At 36.1% G+C, this 24,888-nt stretch overlaps 1 protein-coding gene across 2 annotated transcripts; it reads left to right on the forward strand.

Annotated features, from left to right (window-relative positions):
- The first annotated feature begins 11,874 nt into the window (after window positions 1-11,874).
- LOC140755251 (uncharacterized) lies at window positions 11,875-24,317 on the forward strand. 2 transcript variants are annotated; one of them, XM_073090494.1, is made up of 5 exons: window positions 11,875-12,692; window positions 13,327-13,437; window positions 17,988-18,075; window positions 23,153-23,255; window positions 24,063-24,317. In XM_073090494.1, the coding sequence occupies exons 1-5, from the start codon at window positions 11,983-11,985 to the stop codon at window positions 24,266-24,268; spliced, it is 1,218 nt and encodes a 405-aa protein (XP_072946595.1). In that variant the 5' UTR covers window positions 11,875-11,982; the 3' UTR covers window positions 24,269-24,317. The 2 variants fall into 2 exon arrangements, with proteins under 2 accessions (XP_072946595.1, XP_072946594.1); XM_073090493.1 differs by having other exon boundaries at window positions 11,876-12,692; window positions 23,153-23,285.
- The last annotated feature ends 571 nt before the right edge of the window (window positions 24,318-24,888 follow it).

Raw genomic sequence — 24,888 nt, forward strand, 5'->3', positions numbered from 1 at the left:
AAAAATTATAATAAATGCAAAGATATGTATATATATATAACAATTTTAATAATGTTTATCAAAATACTATCCCTCTTACTGATAGATATAATTACAGGTGGTAGTTGTCATATTATTTTTATTACCGGGACACAATCAGTTATGTCAGTATGGTCATTATTCTCGGTATTTTTGTTATTTGATTTAAATAACAAATCCGATCAACTATTTAAAGTTAAATGCAGCATTACTTGTGCTTAAAGATATTTTTTCAATAATCATCTTCAACACAGTGAAACCCTAATACGTGTAGGCAACTCCACAGTTATTTCATATAGAAACAGCATGGTGTTTAATACCCACATTTAACCGTAATATCAAGGCACATATTGGATTTATTGAATACCCAAAAAATGTTTTTATTTCCCTAATACATTCAATAATTTCAGAGTGAATTTGCTATCGCTAAATCAAGATTATACATTGCGAATTAACACTTTAAAGGTTTTTAAATAGATTTATTTACTAGGAAACCTACAAGAAGTATGACTTACATGTCATGACTAAGGTTATACTATTTAAATGGAAATATTCATTTTATTTCTAATAAAATAATTGTTGTTAAAGATTATCTCTGAACGGTTGGGGAGTTTGTGGTAGTATCAGACTGGTCCAGACAGTCCTAAAAAATAGTATTAAAAAAAAAATAATAATAATAAATAAAAATAAATAAACCTTTCGTTTTGGAAGGGTTGCATTTTGGGTCTCATATGAATTTAAAAAAAAAAAAAAAAAAAAAAAAAAACTAGATCCATCTGTTTTTCGTCAACGCTTTACCCTGTATGTTACTCGCTTCCTCGAGGAGCGTTTCGTTTCTATACACGAATCTCAAGATTTTGTTGCTCTACAAGCAATGTTAGACGCAATAATGAAAACGTGATGCTGGTGCTTATAATATTTTGGCCTAAACAGTGTAAATAACTAGATCTATCTGTAGACTGGTTACAATATTCTTTTCATTTTGATATATATATATCTAGAATTATTTTTGTTCTTAAAATGCATATTTAGGTTTTCTATCCTCCATATCCCAAGTATGCTATTAGTTGGGATAGTTACATCTGATGTATAAATATTTTTAGCGAGTTAAGTGTAAAATATTATATATTATTTAGTGGAGATGAAGAATAAATACTATTTACTTTTTTTGGTTATTGTAATTACTCATATAGTAAAAAAAAAAAAAAAACAATAATAATATATGAGTAATATATATATATATAAGTAATATATAAAAACAATAGATATCGTATATATTATGACGTTCACTTGGTGTAAGCCCGTGAATGCCATTATTACTACCGATTCGCCTACATCTGAGTCGAGACTTCTAAAAAGTATACATAAACATAATAATAACATTATTGTATATTAACCAAATTGCTTGGCGGAAGATATTGTATATTAAATTGCCACATGAATTTAAACCTTACTATAACCAGTGTTCAAACAATCTAGTATTACCATTATTTCATAGTAATCATAGTATTTGTCCAGCACATCCTTAATAAAATTACCTAGATAGGCCTAGTAACAGTTGAGAGTTACAAGAATAAGTTTATTTCTTTTATGTAATCTTATAATACAGTGACCTCCCAGACGACAGTTTCTAGATTTTACCAACCACGGAGGATGATGGCATTGATATATCATTTTTTACAATACATACCATTAGAGAGCACGCTTTACCACGCTGCTACGCTGACGTCTAAACATATGAGTGTCAGTTAAGACCCTCTTAGAAGGATAGCTGAATGGATCAGATCTAAGTTCAATTTTGTAGTAGAGACGTTACATCAAACGTATACTTGATAACTGTAATTAATATTTAAATAGATATATTAAATTAGGAATTTTAAAAATAATAGGATTTAAATGTTTTTGTATCTTGTTTAATAGGCTCGTTATTTTACAAATCTCTAAACATCTACATGTCAACATTATCATTGAAGAGACTATGCAGTGAAGTACAATTAGAAATTAAACGAACTTACCTAAGTGAAGTTCCAATTTCAATTGTACGAACTGCATAGTCTCGAAATGATATTATAACCCACCCACCCATACTTATATACGATAAGTATTACCCATAATATCATCTATGTTGTAAAATAATCGAGCTAATGAACTTACATCTTGACCCCAGGATCTCTAAACTTAATGACATTTACCGGTAGGGGGCGCTATAAGTAGGTTGGATATTGTTTTAAATTATTTGAATTCGAGGTTTTTTAGCTCTGAATATACGTGACACAAGGCTGACGACTGGCGGTGTACTACATGTCAACATTATCATTTCGAGACTATGCAGTTCGTACAATTGAAATTGGAACTTCACTTAGGTAAGTTCGTTTAATTTCTAAGTATGTTTTATAACGTGACGTGACTTGACGTAAGATCCTTGAATAAAAGATTTATAGACTTAAGATAAAAAAGGAAAGATCTTAAAGATTTATCTTCAGTCAAAGTAAAGAATATAAATGAATTCAGAAATTAATTATGTGAAGTAACATCGCAAGGAATTTACATGTTTGAGAGTTTTGTGAAAATCTCAAAGGTGTGTAATATCTACCAATACTTACACACTTTGTGAGGTGACTTATGCCCAACAGTGGGACAATAATACCTTTTAAATGATTTGAGCTAGCTAGAGTTTATAGGTTCTTTACTAACATTAAAATATAAATAACTGATCTATAGCAAGACTTTTATATTTCACGGTTGCAAGGCACGAACATAGAATCTCTAATATGAAATAGTCTGCCGCCCAAGAGGATGTGTAGCTTCAAACATAACAAGTGTCTTACTGAAGTTTATATTTTAGATTACGTTAATATGTTAAAACGTTTCATAATATATACGTCACTAAATACTGTAAATATGGACACAACAGCAGTAAACTGATGTTACAGTGCTGTAATCACACACCCTGTGGCTGTAATAATGCACAAATAGGCATGTAGGTGCTGCCACTGTACTGATCTATAAGAATTTCAGTCTCCTATCTTTAATCAATAATCCTAATACTTTGAAATCTACAAATAAGTTTTAATTATAAAACAAAAAATCACCAACTCACTATCGACAAACAGAACCACTTAAACACTAATGAACGTCGCAATTAGGACAGGGCCGCACTCTGGCAACTTGGAATAGCCAAAAATGTAAATCACAAAAGTCGGGATCTGTCTCGTAATTCGGGGCATAAATATTAATGCGGGGTCTCAAATGACATGCCATTAACATATTACATTCGAGTCATGTAGGACATTCCCACGGGTCTTTTAATAAAATCCAGCGTAATGACGTCACATGTCTTTATTTTGAACAAGAATGTTTGACCGGGCTTTTCTTTTTAATGTTTATAAATTCGGCCTTGAATACAAAAGATGTTTATAATGATTATGTCAAAGAAATATGTGACTTACAAAGAAATTTATTAAAGATTTTTTTTATATCTCGAGCTATCTACTAAATATATTATCTGAAAACGTTTCTTTATCTTAAAGACTTTTTTTTCGTTCGCCTTTCTGTATTATTTTTAGGTATAAATCCCAAATATTTTTGGAGTAGTGAGGTATTTTGGGCGTGTAAATTAACCAATAACACTCTTTATATTTTTATTTCTTTTGTGTTGTCTTAAAACGTATACAATTTATAAATAAAAATGAAATTAGTGTAAAATTTATATCGAGTCAAACTTCACCTCACAGTAATTCCATGTTTTTAATATCAGTACTAAATATTAAAATTGTTATGCAAAACGTTTAAGAATTTCCAATAAAAGGTCCGTCTATATAGACCTAAATTGGTACATTTTTTCTATAATCTAGATTAAAACTTGACCTGCATTTGGTAAACCTAATTCGTGAAAACTACTAAGAGCTGTACCGTAAAACTTGCATCAGTATTTATTTTATTTCTGGTTTAAAAAGTAAATTTAACTTCACATCCGTCTAAATTCCCAACTGAAGTTATTGCTAACGAACCCTTAGCTTTTTATAAATTAAGAAAAACTTTTAATAAATTAAGGAAAACCGGCTATTATTTGATGTGAGAATTTTATTGAGAAAATGTTAGTGTCTTTGTTATACATTACTTTCATAATTACATTATTTGAATAAAATATTTTCTATCTAAATCTATTTATCTAAAATCATTGATTCTTAAATTAACATCCTCGTTATCTGATACATACTGTCAATATTTTTGTTAAAAAAAAATTAGTATAATGAAGGCTTAATTCACACAGAGCGTTTTTTTTTTTGTAGCTCTTTTTTTCTTGCGAAAGTGCCCATGAGTAAAATCTATGAAAAGATCGGTAAAAAAAAAATTACTTACATAGATTATAAAGCGTTCGCTTAAACTAAAACTCATGTGATCTGCCGTCATTACTGTAAATGTAACATGTTAATGGTATTGTCATTTGAGACCCCGCATGAATATTTATGCCCCAAATTACGAGACAGATCCCCACTTTTGCGATTTAGATTTTTGACTATTTAGCATTACCAGAGTACGGCCCTGTTTAATTGTGACTTCTATTATTGTTTAAGTGGTTTTTCTTGTCGGTGGCGATTATTTTCGGTTATTATAATTATTATTGATGATAATTTAGACTGAATATTGGTACTTAATATAAAATTATTACAGTTGATTATTTTATTCTTTTAAGAGCACTTTACGCGTAATATTTCAGATATATGCATAAAGTCTTTCAGATTGACGCTTTTAGGACCCTTCGGGGGAAACCTTCAAAAGTTACCCGACAACGTGGAAGCGACGCCGGGTTATGTGTGATTTTTACCGCTAAAACCACCGGGGGGATGGCCGTCCTCAGCGCTTGTTGGAGAACTGCGGGATCTCCGAGGGAACACAACTGGAGTCCTCCAAGCGCGATGCCCCGATCGAACTCTGCCCTGGGGGAGCACTTTTGGCTCCTCCCACACCATCTGGTGTTTATGGTATGCGACCACAGATACCGTCGTCCTTCCCGGGGTTGCTTGCTGGACGGTTCGAGCTCCCACTCTTGCCGCCCGCAACCCCGGAAGCCCCCTTTTAGTCGCCTCTTACGACAGGCAGGGGATACCGTAGCCCTATTCTATTCCCGGGACTACAGGGACAAGGACCTTTTCCCTATCGCACAGGTTCTTGCCCGCATGCATTCTACTCTAAATTCCTCAATTATTTCGCTGCAGTCTTCAGTCGGCTAGACTAATGTAGTTTTGTTATTTATTTGACTCAAGGTGAAAAATATACTTATTACAATTAATTAAATAAAGATACATTTCTGTTACTTTCACATGAAAAATCTTGTAGCTATCTTGTGCTACGCATTTGCTACGCCAATGTGTACTTTCAGGTTTTACCAGGCTTTTATTAACTTGACCTGTATGTATGTACGTAACGGAATTTGAACCTGATTTTTACCCATTCTGAATGGTCCGATTAATTTAAAATTTTAAAACATTTATCAAGAATTGATGACAATACACAATTTTTAACCGACTTCAAAAAGGAGGTGGTTATCAATTCGGCCGGTATCTTTTTTTTTTTTTAATAATTTTGTACCGATCTCCTCAAACGGATCGTTAGGAATTACGATTTTCCTTGTGCGATTTTAGCGTGGTTTTTAGTTTTTAAACTATAATTATTGTGGCAAGTCTATGATTATCTATCTAACGCTCATTATTAATAACCAATAACCAAAAAAACCAAAAAAAGTAATACAAAGAAAGTAATACAAAGATTTATTCACAAGATTAACCAAAAAAAGTAATACAAAGATTTATTCACAAGATTCATACAAGTTACTTAGTTAAACACATAGTAGTCCCAACTAACCATTGCCCAATAATAATTTGCCAAATTTCAAACCACTATACTTCCTTACCCATACAATCTTAATACAATACCAATATAAAATGTGAGTCAAGAATATTAATATGAGATATTCCTACATGCACTGCCCACACATCAGTTTAAGTAGGCACGTGGAACAAAGGAGATTGGTTCGCCGGATGTGATCTGAAAACTACCAGCATTATAGGTGGAGTCGATTTGGCCGATTCCACTTTATGCGGCCCTCGTGGATATAGGCGTTCGGTGGAGTGGCTACACGTTTTGCTATTAAGGGACTTTCCTAAATAATTGGGATAATATGGTTCCGTTAAATGAGATTTGATGACACAAATATTAAAAAATATATATTTCTATAAATATATATTTTTTGGGCTACGGTTTCGGCCGAAGAAAGATAGAAGAATAAATAATCGTTCATAAACAACATCAATATAACATTGTTTGATTTAATTATCAGAACTGTCTGTACCGCAAAGAGTTCCAGGTTCTATGCCTGGTCAGGCAACAAACTTTCAATGGCTTCAATTCTCAGTGTATATGTTTGTGTATCTCGACATATTATTATGTGTGTCATCTATCATTCAAGTAACACTAGTATAGGGTTAAATACTTATTTATTAAGATTTTTTTTGTTTTCGTACAGGCATATATTTGTATGTTCAAGATATTTGTGGTCATAGTACTAATTACAATGAAATGGATATAAAAAGCGTAATTATTGTTTATTATTTTCTTACAAAATAAAAAAAATACAACATTTTCACAGTTATTGTTTACTCTTACGAAGTCTAAATATACATTGCTTAAAAATAAATATTAAAAAAAGAATGATAAAATCCCAGATTTTTTCAAAATATCTGGTGTCCGTACTGATGACGGGGCCGTCGACTACTCGTGTTAAAGGACCCTAATAAATATTTATGTATGAACATTCGGGATGTTAAGCCTCTATATTAATATCTACATGTACAATACAGGCATTCTTTGCAAGATCTGAAACTTATGTGTAAGTTTAAACGCTTTAAATGCTCTCTACACTCACAGCCCCACACTAGGATTCCCTGTATCGTGGGTGCCATGGACACACACAGAGACAAATACACAAACACCCAGACCCAGAAACAGAAACCTAAATTCATCATTTAGATTTCTGTCTGTCCGGGGATCGAACCCGGGATCCTCTGCGCGTCAGACCGGTATGGTGGCCGCTTTGCCACGCGGGGTCAGTCGTAAGTACTAGAGATATAAGTGTAAGTGACTCTGTTATCTGTCTTAGCTATGACTTTTAATGAATGTAGCTACAACTAATACTGTATAGGTAGAGAGTACAAAAGAAAACGTTTCCAGACTCGATCCTCGGCCAAGTAAACGACGAATTTCAGCTAAAAAAAATCTGTTCAAAATTTTCAGATCGATCTTTGCGTCTGTTTGTATGTTTATAACCATTTTAACTACCACATAGAGATTCGGGAGTTTAATTAATTATCAACTTACCTATGTCTCACTGTCAAAAACACCATTAAACCTCGAGGTGGCGCGCGCGGTGTTCCCGCGTGCACCTCAAAGATGTGCGGATGGAGTAGCTCCAACTCCATCCCGAACCGAGACGGGCCCGGACGTGGGCAAACGCCGTTGGGATCGCAGACGAGTGCTATTAGCGTACCCGTGGTCCCGACAAAAGGCATCCAGAGGAACACCGTGGGGTTTTAGCCGGTAGGAGTCCGCCATATCCTCTCTGCTACCCCCGCAGCTGAGAGGAACCCATGAAGGGTTTCCCCATGAAAAAAAAAGGCTATAATCCACTATGCTGACCAAGTGCTTATTGTTAGACCAAACCTTTAACAACTTTTTGAGTCGAAAACACCCAGGCATTTATTTTCCTCACAATATTTTCCTTTACCGTTTAAGCATGTAATAATTCGTTTTAATTTGCACTTACCTGGGATTTGAACCCAGGACATCCAACGTGATCCAGAGTACAATTACCCTATGTTACATGATTACAGTTACAGGAACAAGTTAGGTAATTACCGGAGACAATATGAGCTACCCCGTATTGGACACAGCGAGTTGGCTGCAGTCCAAATGCGCAGCCTCAGGACAGCTTCATATAATATGTCGAAGATAATGATATTATGTATGTATCTTAAATAGCTGTGATAGCCTAGTGGTTTAATTTGTCTACTCATGCTTGGGGTCCAAGTTTCAAATCGAGGCGCTATTGCGTTTTGCGTAAGTATGTCTTACTTTAACATTCCGTGTAGTTAAGTTGCTGCCGCCCCCCGACCAGGTGGACCGACGACCTGAAGAAGACGGCGGGAAACCGCTGGCTTCAAAAGGCATGGGACCGCTTGGAGTGGCGCCAATTAGGGGAGGCCTATGTCCAGCAGTGGACCTCAAAAGGGTGATGGATGGATGGATGGATGGATGAAGTTGCTTCCGCCACTCATCTTTAGTCAACCCTAGATTAATTCCCCTAGATTCGTTTAATTCCTACATGAAACCGGCCACTAGTGCATTACCCAAGAGGGCTGAGTTATAAAGACCTCAAATGAGCATATCAATTATAGCACCGTTCCTACACCCTTCAAACCAGAACACAGCAGCGTTTAACACTGCTGTCATTAAGCAGAAACAGTTGTGCCGGAGGTCCATCCGAAGTCGAACCCCAAACCACCTAGTTATTCTTGGTAATTACCTATTGGTCAAAATCGTAACTTGTATGACATTAAAGGCAACTGCTTCAGTAAGAAAGGGACTTACGAAATATATTTCCAACTTAACAACAAATTTCGGGTATTTTCCTTTCAGGGTCGCATACGTTTAATTTTAAACCCGATTGGCTGCTTTCTAATGAATCCCTTTTAACTTCGTTTTACCAAAATTAACGATATTTCTGGCAATAAATATTATTCGCAATTTTACCGACTTCGCACAATAATCGGGTCCCACTCTTAATTAATTATTTTCTTCCGCTCAACGCTTTCTCGAATATCGGTGGAACGCTAAAATGATGTAAGTAAGTTTTCTCTTAAAATATTAATTGAGATGTGGAATTAAATTGCAAAAGTTGGATTTTACAATGATTTCGTACTGTAAGTGTTTGTTCTTTAAAGCTGTTTCGTTATTATATTAGGTATATTATTTCACTACTAATTCACTTTCACAGTATGATTAGTTTTAATATTTTTACTATTATAAAAGTGTACATATGATCCATTTTTGTGCATAAATGGCTAACTACCGCTCATGGACATCTGTAATCAACCCCAGATAAGATCAGATTCTTACCTGAGGTTGGCTACAGTTACATTCCCGAACCAATGTTGAAACGCCTTACCACACCCTTTAAACCAGCACACAACAACGCTTAACACTGCTATTATTGGAGAGAAAACATTATGGGGGTGGTTCCTCTGGAATCGATCCACAAAAAGTTGCCTCACCTTGAATCACATCTCCTAATGTCACTTAACAAAACTCAGGACCATAAACATAAAACTGAAAAATCAAAAAAACATACTTACACCACTTTTCTCCGTTCGGAATTCTTCCACTGCAATAAACTCGAGAATAATTCCACGTGTTAAAACATTTTTTGAAACGTAAGCTTGCAATAATTAAGCCACACTCGTTTCCTTTGCGGCGCCAGCGAAATATTTTAATTAGGTTGCCACCAACCGCCGATGCTTTGCTTTGATTACTTCATTCAATAATGTACCAATTATATTAATAAAAAATACAAGATTCCTATAAGTTTTTTTTTATAATAGAGGAGTAGCGGACGAGCATGCACTCCACCTGATGGTAAATAGCTATTGCCGCACATGGACATCTGTAATCAACCCCAGAAAGGGTCCTAAATATTTCTACCTGAGATCGGCCACAGATTCGCCGTTCCTCCTGAGGACTCAGTAGGAACAGCTCGGAAAATGATGTCTTACATATAGCACACCCTTCAAAGCAGAACAGAACGCAAGGTGCCGCCGGAGTCAAACCACAAGGATATTACCAAGTGGCCTGCATGATCGCTTGTTATAGACGCCCACACATACAAACACACACACACACACACACCCACACACACACACACACACACACACACACACACACACACACACACACACACACACACACACAAGCACCTGGTTGCTTGTGTGTGTGTGTGTGTGTGTGGGTCTGGACCCAGACCAGAATTCTACCTACAATCCAACCCTAAAATCAGTGTTCACTAACCACTGCACCACCTGAATTCATGATAAAAATTTAATGCTACCTCAAACATCTATAAACAATATAGCTACTTTGTTTTAGTTGCAATTATGAACTTTTATACTAAGACAATAAAGGTGATTTCCTTTGTAATTGTGAACTAAAATTTTATGGCTTACAGTAATCAACCAAGTTACGTTAGCCCTATAAGAATTAATACAGGCATTTTTGACCTTTTTGTAACTTACAATAAGCGTTACAATCCCGTGAAATGTTAGTTGCAATAGTGTTTTACAATTAGTTTTACAGCAAGCAATGAACAATGTAAAATAACATTGTACCTTAATTAATGAAACTTTTATGACAAGTTCACAATATTGTTTCGCTGTTTTATAGTCTGTAATGAAATCCGACGAACATTTGCTGTAGTTTTTTCTGACGCTGTTTTTACGATTTTACTCTTTTTTACTGTTTGTACGATTTTACTGCAATTTACTATCTAACAGTATTACGCTTAGCTTTATTTTCATCCACCCATTATTGTCCCACTTCTGAGCAAAGGCTAGGTTTCAGAACAGCAGAATCTCTACCATAGTCCACCTTGATGAACAAGTGCGGATTGTTAGATTTCACATACTTTTAAGAACTTTTTAGAGAACGCTTAAGCATGTAGGTAACTATTTTATTTGTTCTTAACTTATTTGTTCATAATGAACGCACATGAGAATCAATTACTAGTACGCAATACACATATTAAGTACATCAATTGTAAAAAGCAGTGGGATTCGAACCTTAAACCTCTAGCGTAAGAAGCCGAATTTCAATTTACTAGATTTTTTTTATAATATAGGAGTAGCAGACGAGCTTGCAGTCCACCTGATGGTAAGTGGCTACTGCCGCCCATGGACATCTGTATCAAACCCAGATAGGATTAGATATTCCTACCTGAGATCGACAACAGATGCGCCGCTACCCCTGAGGACTAAACTGGAACGCGTCGGAAAAGTATGTCACCCTTACCACACCCTTCAAACCAGAAAACAGCAGCGCTTAACAGTGCTGTTAAAAACCGTTATACTAAGCTACGAACACACATCTGCGTCCTATCCCATCAAGTTCTAAGCCCCACAGACATAATATCTACTTTAAAATAAACTTAATTTAATCCGATAGAATCTCGGACAGAATATACTAACTAACGGTTAGCACTAATTTTGTTCGCCCCATTTAAATTTCTCCCAAAATCCTTTGTTGTCCACTCCCTAATCCGTGTTCAGCCAAAATTCCGTGTTTGAGACAAAATACAGTGTCCGGAACAAAATTCCGGAAAACGGCAGATTTACACCGCTTTGAGTTTGTAGTGTTCTTAAGTTGCGATATTATTGAATAGGATTGTCTGAAATCAGAATACAAATTTAACGTTCTAAAAATATGTATATACTAGCTGACCCGGTAAACTTTGTACCGCCTCAGAATGTATTTATGAAATATATTTAAAATTTACTCATGTTCTAAACCTTCCCTGGACTTCCAAAAATTATTCTAAACTAAAATTAGCCAAATCGGTTCAGCCGTTCTCGAGTTTGAGCGAGACTAACGAACAGCAATTGATTGATTGATTGATTTTTATAGAAGAAGATTAGACGGCATACAAGACATTAATCTCCCTATAACTTTCCAAGTGCAAATATGATAGAGAAATCAACATAAATACTCTTTACTTATGTATTTCGACATGATAACTACAAAAATGATGACATTATCTATGACACTGTGATGACAAACTTAACTGTCAACTTTGCAACACTCATTTAAGATTTATTTTATTAACATTTTATTCAAAATAATGCAAATGCAACGTAATCTTTAATGGATGAAAAGGAAAAATTGAATGTGAATAAAAAAAGTGCGTCGAAAGAAAATAATGAAGAAGCAAGAGATGATAATAATATCGAAGAAGTCGTGATAATCAATGATGACGCTGGACCTTCCTCGTTCTTGAATTTACCCGGTAGTGTTACACAAGCACCAAGGAATATCAGACCTGGTATCTCAAAATCAGAGCACAGTCTTAAAGAAATTATCACACGAAAAGATGTTGCTGACGCTTTAAAAATGACCTCTTTAAGCTTCAGTCCCCAAGGAGACAAAAATTGCAACGTACCAGAACTTAAAATTCCAATCTTAGAAGGTAGAGATAAAACTAAAGATGAATCGCCGACCCTTATCGAGCTGAAACGGTTCATGGTGTCTTGTTTGAAAACAAACAGAGACCACAATGGAAACCAAATACCGAGCGTACATAACATTAATATTGTAAATAGAAACGTCAACGATTTAGTCCAAACTATACCGAATAGCCGCTACGTTGTTGGTCAATCCGGCGTAACTGGAGTATTGAATGCCAATGAACTTGTAAAGAACACAGCCGCAGAACCAAAGTTACCGAAGCCGGCGGACAAAAGGAAAACTTCGGGAAGTTTGACGGAAAGATCCGACCTGTGCGTCACGCAAAGGGATTCCCTCTCAAGTATTGGCTCCAATGTTTGCCGAATATGCATGACAAGAGGCCGGGAAAGGTTGCGAAGTTTTAACATATGTCTTCATGTTTATTTGCTCTCTCGTCCAACTTCTTTTGATGTTTATTTGAGTTTTGTACGAGTTTGGAAATATATGAGCATTAGGGATATTTACTCCCTATTCACTATATGTACCTGAATCGACAAATTGATTTTATCTCCGTAACCTCATTACGCGTAACAACATTCTAAATGTTGTAATACATTTATTTCGTGGGTATAAAGATTATTTTTACAAAGATGAAAAATCTTTTAATGATAATGGTTTAATATTAATAATCACAAAGTATACAAGTATAGTAGAAACATACTTCTGTCCATTTTTTGAATTAAATTATTTTTTGGTCCTTCACGCTATCCCTAGGAAGAGAGAAATTAATGTTATTCTACACTGGCACTTAATATGGACTTTTAATAATTGTATAACTATTTTTACCTACCGGTAAAATGGGGCTGCCTGATAAAAAGTGGTTACCGTCGGCAGTGGACATTTGCCACACCAGGGAAGTCACCAATCCATCACCTCTTAAAATAGCCATTTAATCCCAAAATAAGTCGGGAAACAGTGAAAACAGCGAAAATGTTCTGTCTCATATCTACTTTTTGGAAGTAAACATTTTTTTATCTTCTTCAGACTAATATCGCCGTGCAACTGTAAGGGATCCCTCGCGAATGTCCACTTGTCTTGCTTGGAGCGATGGTTAAACCAAGTGGGCAGGAATCATTGCGAACTTTGTGGATTTAGGTAAGTCATTTCTTCTTTAAGTGACTATTGACTAATGCTACGTAAAACCTAAAATTGATTAAATGGCACTTGCTTTAACGGCGTTGAAAAATACCGTCAAAGGCAAGTAAAAGTAAATTTAGATGCCTAAGAGTTGTCCATGTTGTTTAGGTTTAGATGTTATCATCTACCAACCGGCAATTCCATGCCAAATTGATAGTAGGCCTAGGCCTTCTTATTTTAAAGGGAAACCAAATATGATGCAGTAAGAGTTAATAACAGTAATTGGTTAATGACATAAACAAACTTCCTCCTGAATAAAAGTAATATAAATAAAGATTCTAAATTTGCTAGATTTCTATGTTTTCTACTATGTTTGAATACCTATATATTTCTCACCTACTCATAGGATACCATACATACGTACAGAACAGAACTCTAAATGCATCATTTGACATATATTTCTAGCCACAAATCGAACTTGAAGCATTGTGCTAAACAAACCTATATGATGACCATTGCGCCATACGTGTGAGCCGCTAGCCAATATATTGCTTTTACTGCTAATTTAGTAACTTGAATAATCTAGACTTTCTCTTAGCAAAGCTTAGGAGAAACTTCACGAATTCAGGTAAGTCTGGAGTCTGGAGTCTAGACCTTTATAGACATAAGTTTTGCGAAGACAAAGTTCAAAGGCCAATCTAGGCCAACAAAGTTTTGTAGTGAAACACTTAGGTAGAGTTATAATTTATACACATATCTAATGTGTGGAAGCAGATTAATGTGTATATGTAGATTGTAGAGTTTGGAAGTTTATACGATGTTGAGTTTATCTTTTGATGAAGAGTACTATACAGTATATAATATGCAAAGTTACTATCGCTTATGGACATTTGCAACACGAGTGGGATCGCCAATGCAACTTCGGTGGAAAGCTTTTTGCACTTTTTAAATATGTGGCAAGTAGTCATATATCATCAACCCATTACTGTCCCACTGCTGGGCACGGGTCTCGTCTCAGAATGAGAAGGATTAGGCCATAGTCCACCGCGCTGGCCAAGTGCGTATTGGTAAACTTCACATACCTTTGTGATTGTTTTTTTTTTTATAAATCTCAGGTATGCAGGTTTCCTCACGATGTTTTCCTTCACCGTTTTAAGCAAGTGATAATTAATTTCTATTGCTCACATAATTTTGAAAAATCAGAGGTGAGTGCCTGGGATTTGAACCTCAGACCCCTCGTTGGAGAGACCGAGTTTCGTAACCACTAGGCTATCACTGCTTCCTCAAGTAGCCATAGCTCGTAAATATTGGATATTTTGTATGTTACTGTAAGCTGCCAAACTATATTGTATATTCCAAATATCATAAGAAGCTGTATTACAATATTGTAAAATAATTTCGAAATATGACGTCATAATGAACGGAATGAAATTGTTGGGCGGAGTTAAGCGCTGCTGGATTATACAATTTAGTGCTTAGAAATTAATAATCGCTTAATGTTAACAAAAACATCGTGAGATAGCCTTCACGTCTAAGAATTATTTAAAGAAACTCATTTTTAGGGTTCCCTACCCAAAGGGACAAAACGGAACCCTATTACTGAGACTTCGCTGTCTGTCCGTCAATCCGTCTGTCACAGGGCTCTATCTCCGGATCCGTATAGACAGACACTTGACATTTTTACAGAGAATGTATAACGGTAGCCGCTATAACAACAAATACTAAAAATAAAAAATAATAAAAAGGGGCTCTTATACAACCAACCGTTATTTTTCGAACTAATTATTGAATCATTATAGGTAGACAGTTCATACGAGTATTTTCACAATGTATGTACTTCAATGGCTGCTATAATAACAAATACTAAAAATTAAAATAAAAATGGTGCTACTAAACCCTCCAGGTGCGAGTTCAACTTGCACTTGACCAATTATTTATTGATTACCAGTATTCATAGCTAATATCACATGAACCGTTTGCTATTTGAATTTTATAAAAGAAAGCAGCCGAGCTACGTGAGAATTATAGTAACTACGTGATACATGCTCCCGTCAGTCGCACTGCTAATGGGCGCTACACAAATCCGATCACTCGTTCGACAGCATTGAACTGAAATAATAACGAACGAATGAACAACGGACTGAACGAAAGATTAAAGGTAGATTCACATTTACCGCCAACGTAATTTGAAGGTGGTGGAACCCTTTGTGGTCTGACTCCGGCGGCACCACCGCCACACCCATGTTAAGCGCTGCTGTGTTCTGGTTTGAAGGGAAGAGACATATATTCTGAGGAATTCCAGCTTAGTCCTCATAGTAACGGCGCATCTTTGTCGACCTCAGGAATATATAAACCTATCTGGGGTTGATTTCAGATGTCCATGGGCGGCAGTAGCAACCTACCATCAGGTGGACTGCATGCTCGTGTGTTACTCTTGTATTAGAAAAAAATATTTCGGTAGATAACTGAAAACTTGGTTCCATGTTTATCACGTAGACAGATGTTAAATGTGAATCAAGCTTTACGCCTGTACTTCTCTAATGGAACAAACATTTGAAAGGCCTGAAAACAGATAATCCAGAACATAGCGCAGGCAAAGTCGAGCGTTATAACGGCAATACATCAATTTTAGAATTTACACTACTTGTTATACTACTGGCGAGGTACGAGTTGCGAGTAAATGTGAATATTATTTACTAACAACGACGTTTAAGATTTTAGTAGGTATTATAGTATTAGTAAGTATTTTCGAGAATTGTTATAAAAAGAAAAACCTTATAGAATAAACATATTGAATTTAATACTTTCCAACATAAGGCTATTCTCTAAACAGTATATATACAAACAGTCAGATAAAATTGTATTAAAATTTCATCCATTAATTACTTAAGTTCACTTAACGATCAGAAATATTCGAAAAGGCATAATTTGATTAAGTAGGTCATAAAATATGACCCGATAATAAAAATATAATATAATTGTTACGATCTCATCTCTTAAGTACTAGAAGCGGTGGAGATAATACATTTCTAGAAATTTCTAGGCCTGCCCTAGAGACTTGATATTATATTGTTACAATATATCTTCATTAAAAGGCAAAGTACCTACTACATGAAGGATTTATAATCCCTTACGACTTCTCACTTGCGATTTATTTCATACAGATATTAATATTGACTTAATAATAGATGTAGGGTCGACGAAAACGTAATAATGTACTTGAAATATTGTCAAATTATTCATCAACAACCCATTACTCCCACTGCTGGGCACGGGTGACTCTCAGAATGAGAAAGATTAGCCAAGCGCGAATGGGTAGACTTCACATACCTTTGAAAACGTTTTTTTTTTAAGATTTCTCAGGTATGCAGGTTTCCTCACGATGTTTTCCGTCACTGTTTAAGCAAGTGATAATAAATATCTAATATGCACATAACTTTGTAAAATCAAACAACCGATTGGACGCCCGAGCGGCAATAGATTAGGCAACTGTTCGGTAACTTAAGCGACAATATTGTAGCCTACGCAACTATAGCGATGTGGAATCAGGGCTTACGTGCGTTGGTCTGCCTTGAATTTCATGTTGGGTCTGGGTGTATAGTCGTCTTTGTGTGTGACCTATGAAATAGGGAACCCTGGAGTGGGGCTGCCAGTGTAAGCATCATTTAATCATGTTCGACTAATTGCGGAAATCGATTAGAGCTAATTACAGGGGATCTAGACGAGTCAGTTCGATCCGATAGAACGCAACTTGGCAGGAAATTATCTGCTGCCATTTTGATTTTCCGTTCTATTGAGCTCATAGTGACTTAACCTGCACTGCAAAAAACTTACGATCAAAACTTCAATTCGACTTTTGCTAGCGTTAGTCTTCAATTCGTTTTATAAGACCATTTATTATACTCGATATTTCACAGTATCTGTATGTCTCAGACTCACTTAAAATTTACTGTAAGTACTACACCAGAGGCTATCATATTGACGTACCGAGAACGGCGGGAGTATCTCGCCCAAGGCGGCATTTTTGGAGGGCGAAAAGAATGTCACAAATTAAGGCCTTCTCATATTACGTTAATTGTATCTCATGTAGGATTTTTTTTTCGCCGACCTACATCCTATAGGTACATGTCTTACAGAACGACAAAATTTCGTATAAAAGATTTTTTAAACACCCCATTTAAGCTCCTCTGTAACAACCTCTGACGCGAAAGGTTGGCCCCACAGTGTATCAACGACGCCAGTCAGATGACCCTTAAAATAATACTTTTCTTACTTACATATATTCCATATAATAATAATAAGCCTTTATTCAGACACATATTTAACAGTAATTAATAACTTTATGACTCCAGTGAGCCGACTTCGTCAATGTGGTCTGTTTGCCCGTTTTTGGCAAAGGCCTCCTCCTTTTCTTTCCATTCATTCCTGTTTAGAGCTATCCTTGACCATGTTATTGCTGCTGTTGCTTTTAAGTCATCCTCCCATCTTCGGAACTGTCTTCCTCGTTTCCTTTTCTTATCTCTATACATATATTCCATACTTACACTTATATATAATCTTTTTTTCAGCTATCCTGCGATCCGAACGCCGCGCTACACAGTACTGCAGGCGCTTAGACTTTGGTTTGGCAATCCACGGAACAGAAGTCATTTACAAGTAAGACATCCAATATATATATTTTTATAATATAGAGGTAGCAACGAGTATGAAGTGAAGTGACTAGTGCTGCCCATGGATATTGGTAATCAATCCCAGATAAGACAAGATTCCTACCTAAGATCCGCCATAAAAGAATAAGTTCTAATCATATGTATAACCAAATTTGATATATGTATAAATACCTATACATAATCATCTGTCAATGATTTAAGTATAAAAATGTTTCATAAGGTTATTATTATTATTAATGATTTCTAAAACTTACACGTATTTTAAAATTTCGTCCGTCTTTGTAAGAGCTAATTTCTGAAACCACAGAATCGATACTGACAAGAATTTCAGTTCAAAAATGGAGACTCTTCAGAGTGTAATTTAGAAAAAATCCCGAAAATGTCATAATTTAAAACTGTATAAATTGGCTGAACTGAAATAAGAAAAATCGAATGCTGGCAAAAACATTGAATGCTCACTTTAAAAATATATAATGTAGAGCTTAAAATGTAGAAAGCGTTATTATTACATGAACGTAAGTGTAAATCTAACTTTTATGGGATTATTTATCATTTTAGTCACATTCTAAACTTGATTTAATTTAGTTTCTACACAAATGACCGCCGCGCCATTTGTCTCAGCAAGTCGCCTGCAGTAAATTTTTTCACCGCGTCACAATTCCACCAGCGATTCGGATCGCCCGATGGCTTTTAAAAGGCCATTTGCGTCGTAACAGTTTGTTTATTGCGAGCCCTGGGTCGAAGTTTGAAATATCGCCTGTAAAATACGGTCTCCTTTGTACCTTTTTTACTATTTAGTCGCAAAATGTTCTATGTAAGTCTAACTATGTCGACGTTATTTATGCTCTTTTAAAAGCACGGAGCCACGAAAAAATATTTTATAGATACTGTTGAATAGAAAACGAATTTTAATCAGCCAATAAAAATTTTGGTCGTGAAATTTTTACAATCTTACATAAACTACAACTTTTAATAAATGAATAAAATTGGCCATTCTTTTTCGTAGTTCTATTGTACCCACTTATAAAATCAGAACTCTTCATAATTTCCCGTGACAGTAACTATTCATAGGTGAATTGCAAGTTTACTTGCACATTTAAATTTGTACAGCTCCACCAACTTTATTCACTTTACAAAAAGTGCCATCACTCTTTCAGATTTATCCCTAAGAATGCTGAACCACAATATTTTGCTGTGTCACAATTTTGGCGCGTCGCATCGCCAAATGGCTTTTAAAAGACAATTTTCGCGAAACTGTTTGTTTATGTGAGGTCTTCGGGAAAAGTCGGCAATCAACCAAACATAAAACATGTTTAATTACTATACACATATTTGTAAAAGAGTTTATAGAAATAGTTACCACTACGAAGTTAATTTTAATTGTAATATAAAATGAAATGGATCATTTTACACGTACACGATGGTTTTAATTCAAACTGTAAAAAAAATAAGTCTCAATCTCAATATTGTCTTCGAAACAAAACACAGCAACGCATTATAAAGCCGAAGCACATATGTAGCAGTGGTGCCTTCCAGGTGAACCTAGATAGATTCTTTAATGAAATCGAAGCAAAATATGTATTACGTAGGCACAACTAACCACAACCGTATATCTAGATTCTTGTACGAGTGTTTCTGCACGACTGGCGTTATAAATTACACCATACATTCAACTGGACACCGTGCCCACCTGCTTTCGGTCGCTTAAATCATTTATACGGCGGCGGTACTCCGTATTTCAATTTTTAGAGCTCAGTAATCTGTATTTGTATCAAAGGATAGCTATAAGCTGCGTTTAGGTCTGTAATATTATAAATCTGTAATTTTCTAGGCGTCGAGGCCAATCCAAATACTGCTGTTGTTGTTTTTTTTTTTTATAATATAGGAGTAGCAGACGAACATGCACGCCACCTGATGATAAGTGGCTACTGCCGCCCATGGACATGTGTAATCAACCCCAGATAGGATTAGATATTCCTACCTGAGGTCGGCCACAGATGCGCCGCTACCCCTGAGGACTAAGCTAGAACGCCTCGAAAAAGTCTGTCTCCCTTACCACACCCTTCAAACCGGAACACAGCAGCGCCTAACACTGCTGTTATTAGGTAGAAATAGGTGTGGCTGTGGTGCCGCCGGAGTCGAACCACAAAGGGTTCTACCACCTTCAAATTGATTTTCTTCTGTCTGATTTCTTCGTCAACCTGGCCACAGGTCTCATCTCGAAGTGTGAAGAATTTAGAACGTAGTAGTGCGAATATACACACACACACACTCATACACACACACACACATACACACACACACACCTATTAGAACTATTTTAAACGACTCTCAGACGTGTCAGCTTAAGTATTTATTTCAACCGTAACATAGCCGCGTAGACGTGTCAAAATAATGCGTTAAATCTGCCGAAATATAGTTTAGAAAAATATGTTTTTTTGATACGAAACGTTCATTATCTGTAGATATAAATGGGATCTTAGTCCTCAGTCCTTGGCCCTTAGTCCTTAGTTGCAACGCATCTGTATCCAGGTATCCAGCGGTATCCAGGACCAATCGTAACTACATAACACACCATCAGGTAGATTTGCTAATTTGCTACTTCTATATTACAAAAAGCATATCACGAAATATCAGTAGATATTGTATTAAAGAGTAAAAGCACTAAAATAAAACTGAATTCACTCAGCGCGTTTTCAGTTATTGCCTCCTATTGTAGCGTGTACTCGACGCATGACATGGGCATATTGCGAACCGCCCTTCAAACTACATGTCTACGATAGATAGTTTTCCACTGTTTAACACTTGAGGTACCTAATTCGTTCAAGACTATAATACGCAACTTTATAAGTAGATATGATTGCGGACTGATTTTGGTATTTATTTTGACGACCCGCGTGACTGAGCGTTCGCCAGACTGGTCTGATCGCAAAGGAATCCAGGTTCTATTCTCCAGACAGCCAGACAGACTCAAATATCTAAATGATGAATTTAGATACATGTTCTTGGTATGAGTGTGTGTTCGTCTTTGTTTCCATAGTCTGTTTATGTGATGCCTTGAATTTACTGCAACAAATTTATCTTCGCGAGTACAGTGACATACATATAAATTAGAGAACTATTATAAACCAAAACCCAAGTCCTTAGAAATATAACTAACGTCACTCCTACAATTTAGCGTCACCTCATATATTAAAATCCGCGAAGCCATTTGGGCTGCAGCTTGCAGCCTGCAAAGCCTGCCAAAGTATAAGACATACATACAAGACACAATTCGTGTAAGACATACATATATACAATATGCTCGAAAAACATTACCCTCCGCTGTGCCTGACCGTGTGTTGTGACTTCTGGGCCCGAAAGTCGTTTTATTATGTAGCTGTGTTATTGTATAATATATCTATGACAAATTTACAAATTTTTAATAAGTATCAGTCGTCAAATTCACAATTCAAAATTCAAAATTCACAGTAAACATTTTATCTACTTCCCTACTTCGCTGACTTAATTGAAAGGAAAATTCCAGACGTTCTCAACCCTCGAGCGATATTTTAACGCCTCTGACCGCAAGAGGGCGCCACCGCGTATCAAAGATGGCTGACGTTTGACGTGACAAGACACGCGCATATTGGATTTCTGTGCCTCACCCGTCTCTTATTAAATTACCGCCTCGTATAAACGTTAGCTATATCGCAAAAATAATATCACGGTTTAAGCCAGGTTTCAAACGATATATTATAAATATTGGAAGTATCGAAATATTTATAAGTATTACATATTGCATAGAACATTTCTAATAGCATGAAGAACCCTTTGTGGTTCGACTCCGGCGGCACCACCGCCACACCTACGAGTATTTCTGCCTCATAACAGCAGTGTTAAACGCTACTGTGTTCTGGTTGAAAGGTGTGGTAAAGGAGGCATTATTTTCCGAGGCGTTCCAGCTTAGTCCGCAGGGGTAGCGGCGCATCGGTGGCATACCTCGGGTAGGAATATCTGATCCTATCTAGGGTTGTTTACAGATGTCCATGGGCAGTACCCACTGACCATCAAGTGGACTGTATGCTCATTTGCTACTCCTACACTATTATTAAAAAAATCAGTTTCAAAACTTATGCTTGAGTGAACAACTGTTTGTACGGAATAATCCCGTACAATTTCAATGAGATAAGACGATTTTTCAGCAATGTCAGACATAACGGTAATATTTATAAAAATAATCCTTAAAAATAAAAACAAATAACTACATAACCCATAGATAAATACAGACTACCCAAATTCTCTGTGCCCAAATTACAACGGTTTGTTACGGTTGACAATTTGTTGGAACATAAATGAAGAAGCATGCCAGCGATTTAACAATGTCTTTCTAAATATATTATTGTACTAGACAGCGAATTAGTTACCCTTGCGAAATTTGCTTTGACAAACTACCAGTGGGTCCCTACCCAGACTTTTGTGGGTCAGGTAGTCTTAAACGTTATTTAGTACAAATTCCAGACTTCACATTATCAGGCTATTCCTGTTTGACTGCTAGGCACAGGTCTCCTTCAGAGTGAGACCGGTTTAGCCAATAGTCCATCTCGCTAAGTACGGATTGGTAGACTTCACATAAATCTTTAAGAATTTTCTTAATCACCAGTGTGGTCAAGTTTGAATGGTGTCTTAAAAGAAAAACACGAGGTATTCCTACTTAGTGTTTAAGGACAGTACCTAACGAACCTCTGGCCGTCCTCAAGAACAACTTCAATTATCTTTAGTGGATAATTGTAGAGCAGGACGTACATAAACGGCAACCATTTATTATGAGGTGGACTGGAAAAAATCGGTCACCTAATATTTAGATCTGGAAATTAGTCGATTACGTTGATGTTTTGTTTTGTTGATTTGTTGAATGTTGGGTACATTGCAGATATTTAAACGAGTGTTTTTACACACTTTTTATCCCGTAATTCCAACGAAAAGGTAAAGGAAAATTAACTAATAATTAATGTATACATAGCGTGACCAAGTTAAGCCGGTTAAAAGATAAATTGTTTCTAAACATAACATTTCTTTTACAGTCCGACTGCTTGATATTCTGGCTGCTGTCCACGGTGACAGCCGGTCTGCTCGCAGTGTGCATCGTTGGTACACAGTACTTTGTTATCGAAGGCAACAAATTTGGTAAGCTTGATGCCGCTAGAAAAGATGAAGGTGTGTTTTTGTTTGTTTTAGTTTTATTCTTATTTATTTTTCCTTTTTTTATGAAACTGGAGTATTAAGTGGTCACTGTCGCCCAAGGTCATCTGTAATGAGTAACAAATAGGATTAGTATCGTATTGGCATCGGTCAGGGATGCGTTGCTGCCCTTAAGGAATGTCATGTACAACTCTCTTAGCACACCCTTCAAACCAGCACATAGTAGCACTTAACAGTGTTAAGTGCTACTATGTGCTGGTTTGAAGGGTGTGCTATGTGCACTATGTGTACTATGTGCTTATGGCAGTAATAGGTGTGGAAATTGTGCTAGCAAAGTTGAACCACGAAATGTTCCATGACTTTAAAATAGGTCATTACAACCTAATATCAAGAGGGCAACACGCTCATCTATTACATCGATAACGTAAAAATATCGACTATATAATATTATATTAGATATTTTATAAAACATTTCGTATACAATGAATTCTCTTTTTACAAATATTCATTGCAAAAGAAATTACATACGGCTGTAGAGAAGAATAGGAACATTAGGCTCGGCTCTCTCCGAGCGGCAAAGTTCCAGATAAGAGGATAGCTCTTTTTTGCCGACCCATTCTTAAGGGCAAAATTTACGCCCTGAGTGGCTCACACCCACTCTACACCACTAAGTGTACTCGTATAATATTTACTAAGACTGGTAAATGACTACAAATTCGTGCTATAAATCTTGTTTATACTGATTTATCTTAACATCTAAAAATCTATATTCTAAGACAACTTCTCTTGCAGGTATATCCCATCGTATAACAGAGACAGCAATGGACTTCTTTATGGCAATAGTCCTCTGTGGGTACTCAGTCACGGTGTACCTCCTCTGGAAGGATCATTACGTCATGTGGAACCGCTGGAGACGAGCCAACGTCAACGTCAGGCTACTCCTGACTCCTGACGCCAATCCTGTACCGTTCGTACCTAGGAATAGATTCGCCGTGTAGTTTGTACTCTGTTTTAACTGTACCGTTAATAAACTTTTATATTGATGTTTTTGTAGAGTTTCACTTTCATCAACAACCCATTATTGTCCCACTGTTGGGCACAGGTCTCCTTCAGAGTGTAAAGATTAGGCCATAGTCCACCGCGCTGGCCAAGTGCGTATTGAGACACTTTGCATACCTTTGAGATTTTTTTTATAAATCTCAGGTATGCAGGTTTCCTCACGATGTTTGCCTTTACCGTTTAAGCAAGTGATAATTAATTTCTAATACGCACCTAACTTTCAGAAATCAGATGTGTGTGCCTGGGGTTGGAACCACGGACCCCTCGATCGAGAGGTCGAGTTTCTTAACTACTAGGCTATCACTGCTTTCACTTGCTCACTCTAAATTACTTTAAAAAGTCATTCACCTTAGAAAAAATACTTATAATATGAATACTTATCATGAAATGAAATAGATACCCGTTTTCTGCTTTATTCAAAAATATTCAGAAACTGGAAACAAGTTCGACAATATTAATATTTATTCGCTATTTTACTTGTATAACTTTTTATTCGTATATTTAAAATACCAATAAGCATCGTTATGCTAATTATTCCACCCTACATTTTACTTGTATT

Source organism: Epargyreus clarus, unplaced genomic scaffold (genome assembly GCF_041222505.1).
Source record: "Epargyreus clarus isolate Ecla_fem2 unplaced genomic scaffold, WU_Ecla_fem_2.2 ptg000032l, whole genome shotgun sequence".
NCBI classification, from domain to species: Eukaryota; Metazoa; Arthropoda; class Insecta; order Lepidoptera; family Hesperiidae; genus Epargyreus; species Epargyreus clarus.

Bases quoted from the DNA above. Each gene is read 5' to 3' on its own strand.
- LOC140755251 (XM_073090493.1), top strand. From the start codon at position 11,983: ATGGATGAAAAGGAAAAATTGAATGTGAATAAAAAAAGTGCGTCGAAA. The intron at 18,076-23,152 runs GTAAGACATCCA...TTTCTTTTACAG, and splicing joins GGAACAGAAGTCATTTACAA to TCCGACTGCTTGATATTCTG. The intron at 23,286-24,062 runs GTGTGTTTTTGT...CTTCTCTTGCAG, and splicing joins TGCCGCTAGAAAAGATGAAG to GTATATCCCATCGTATAACA.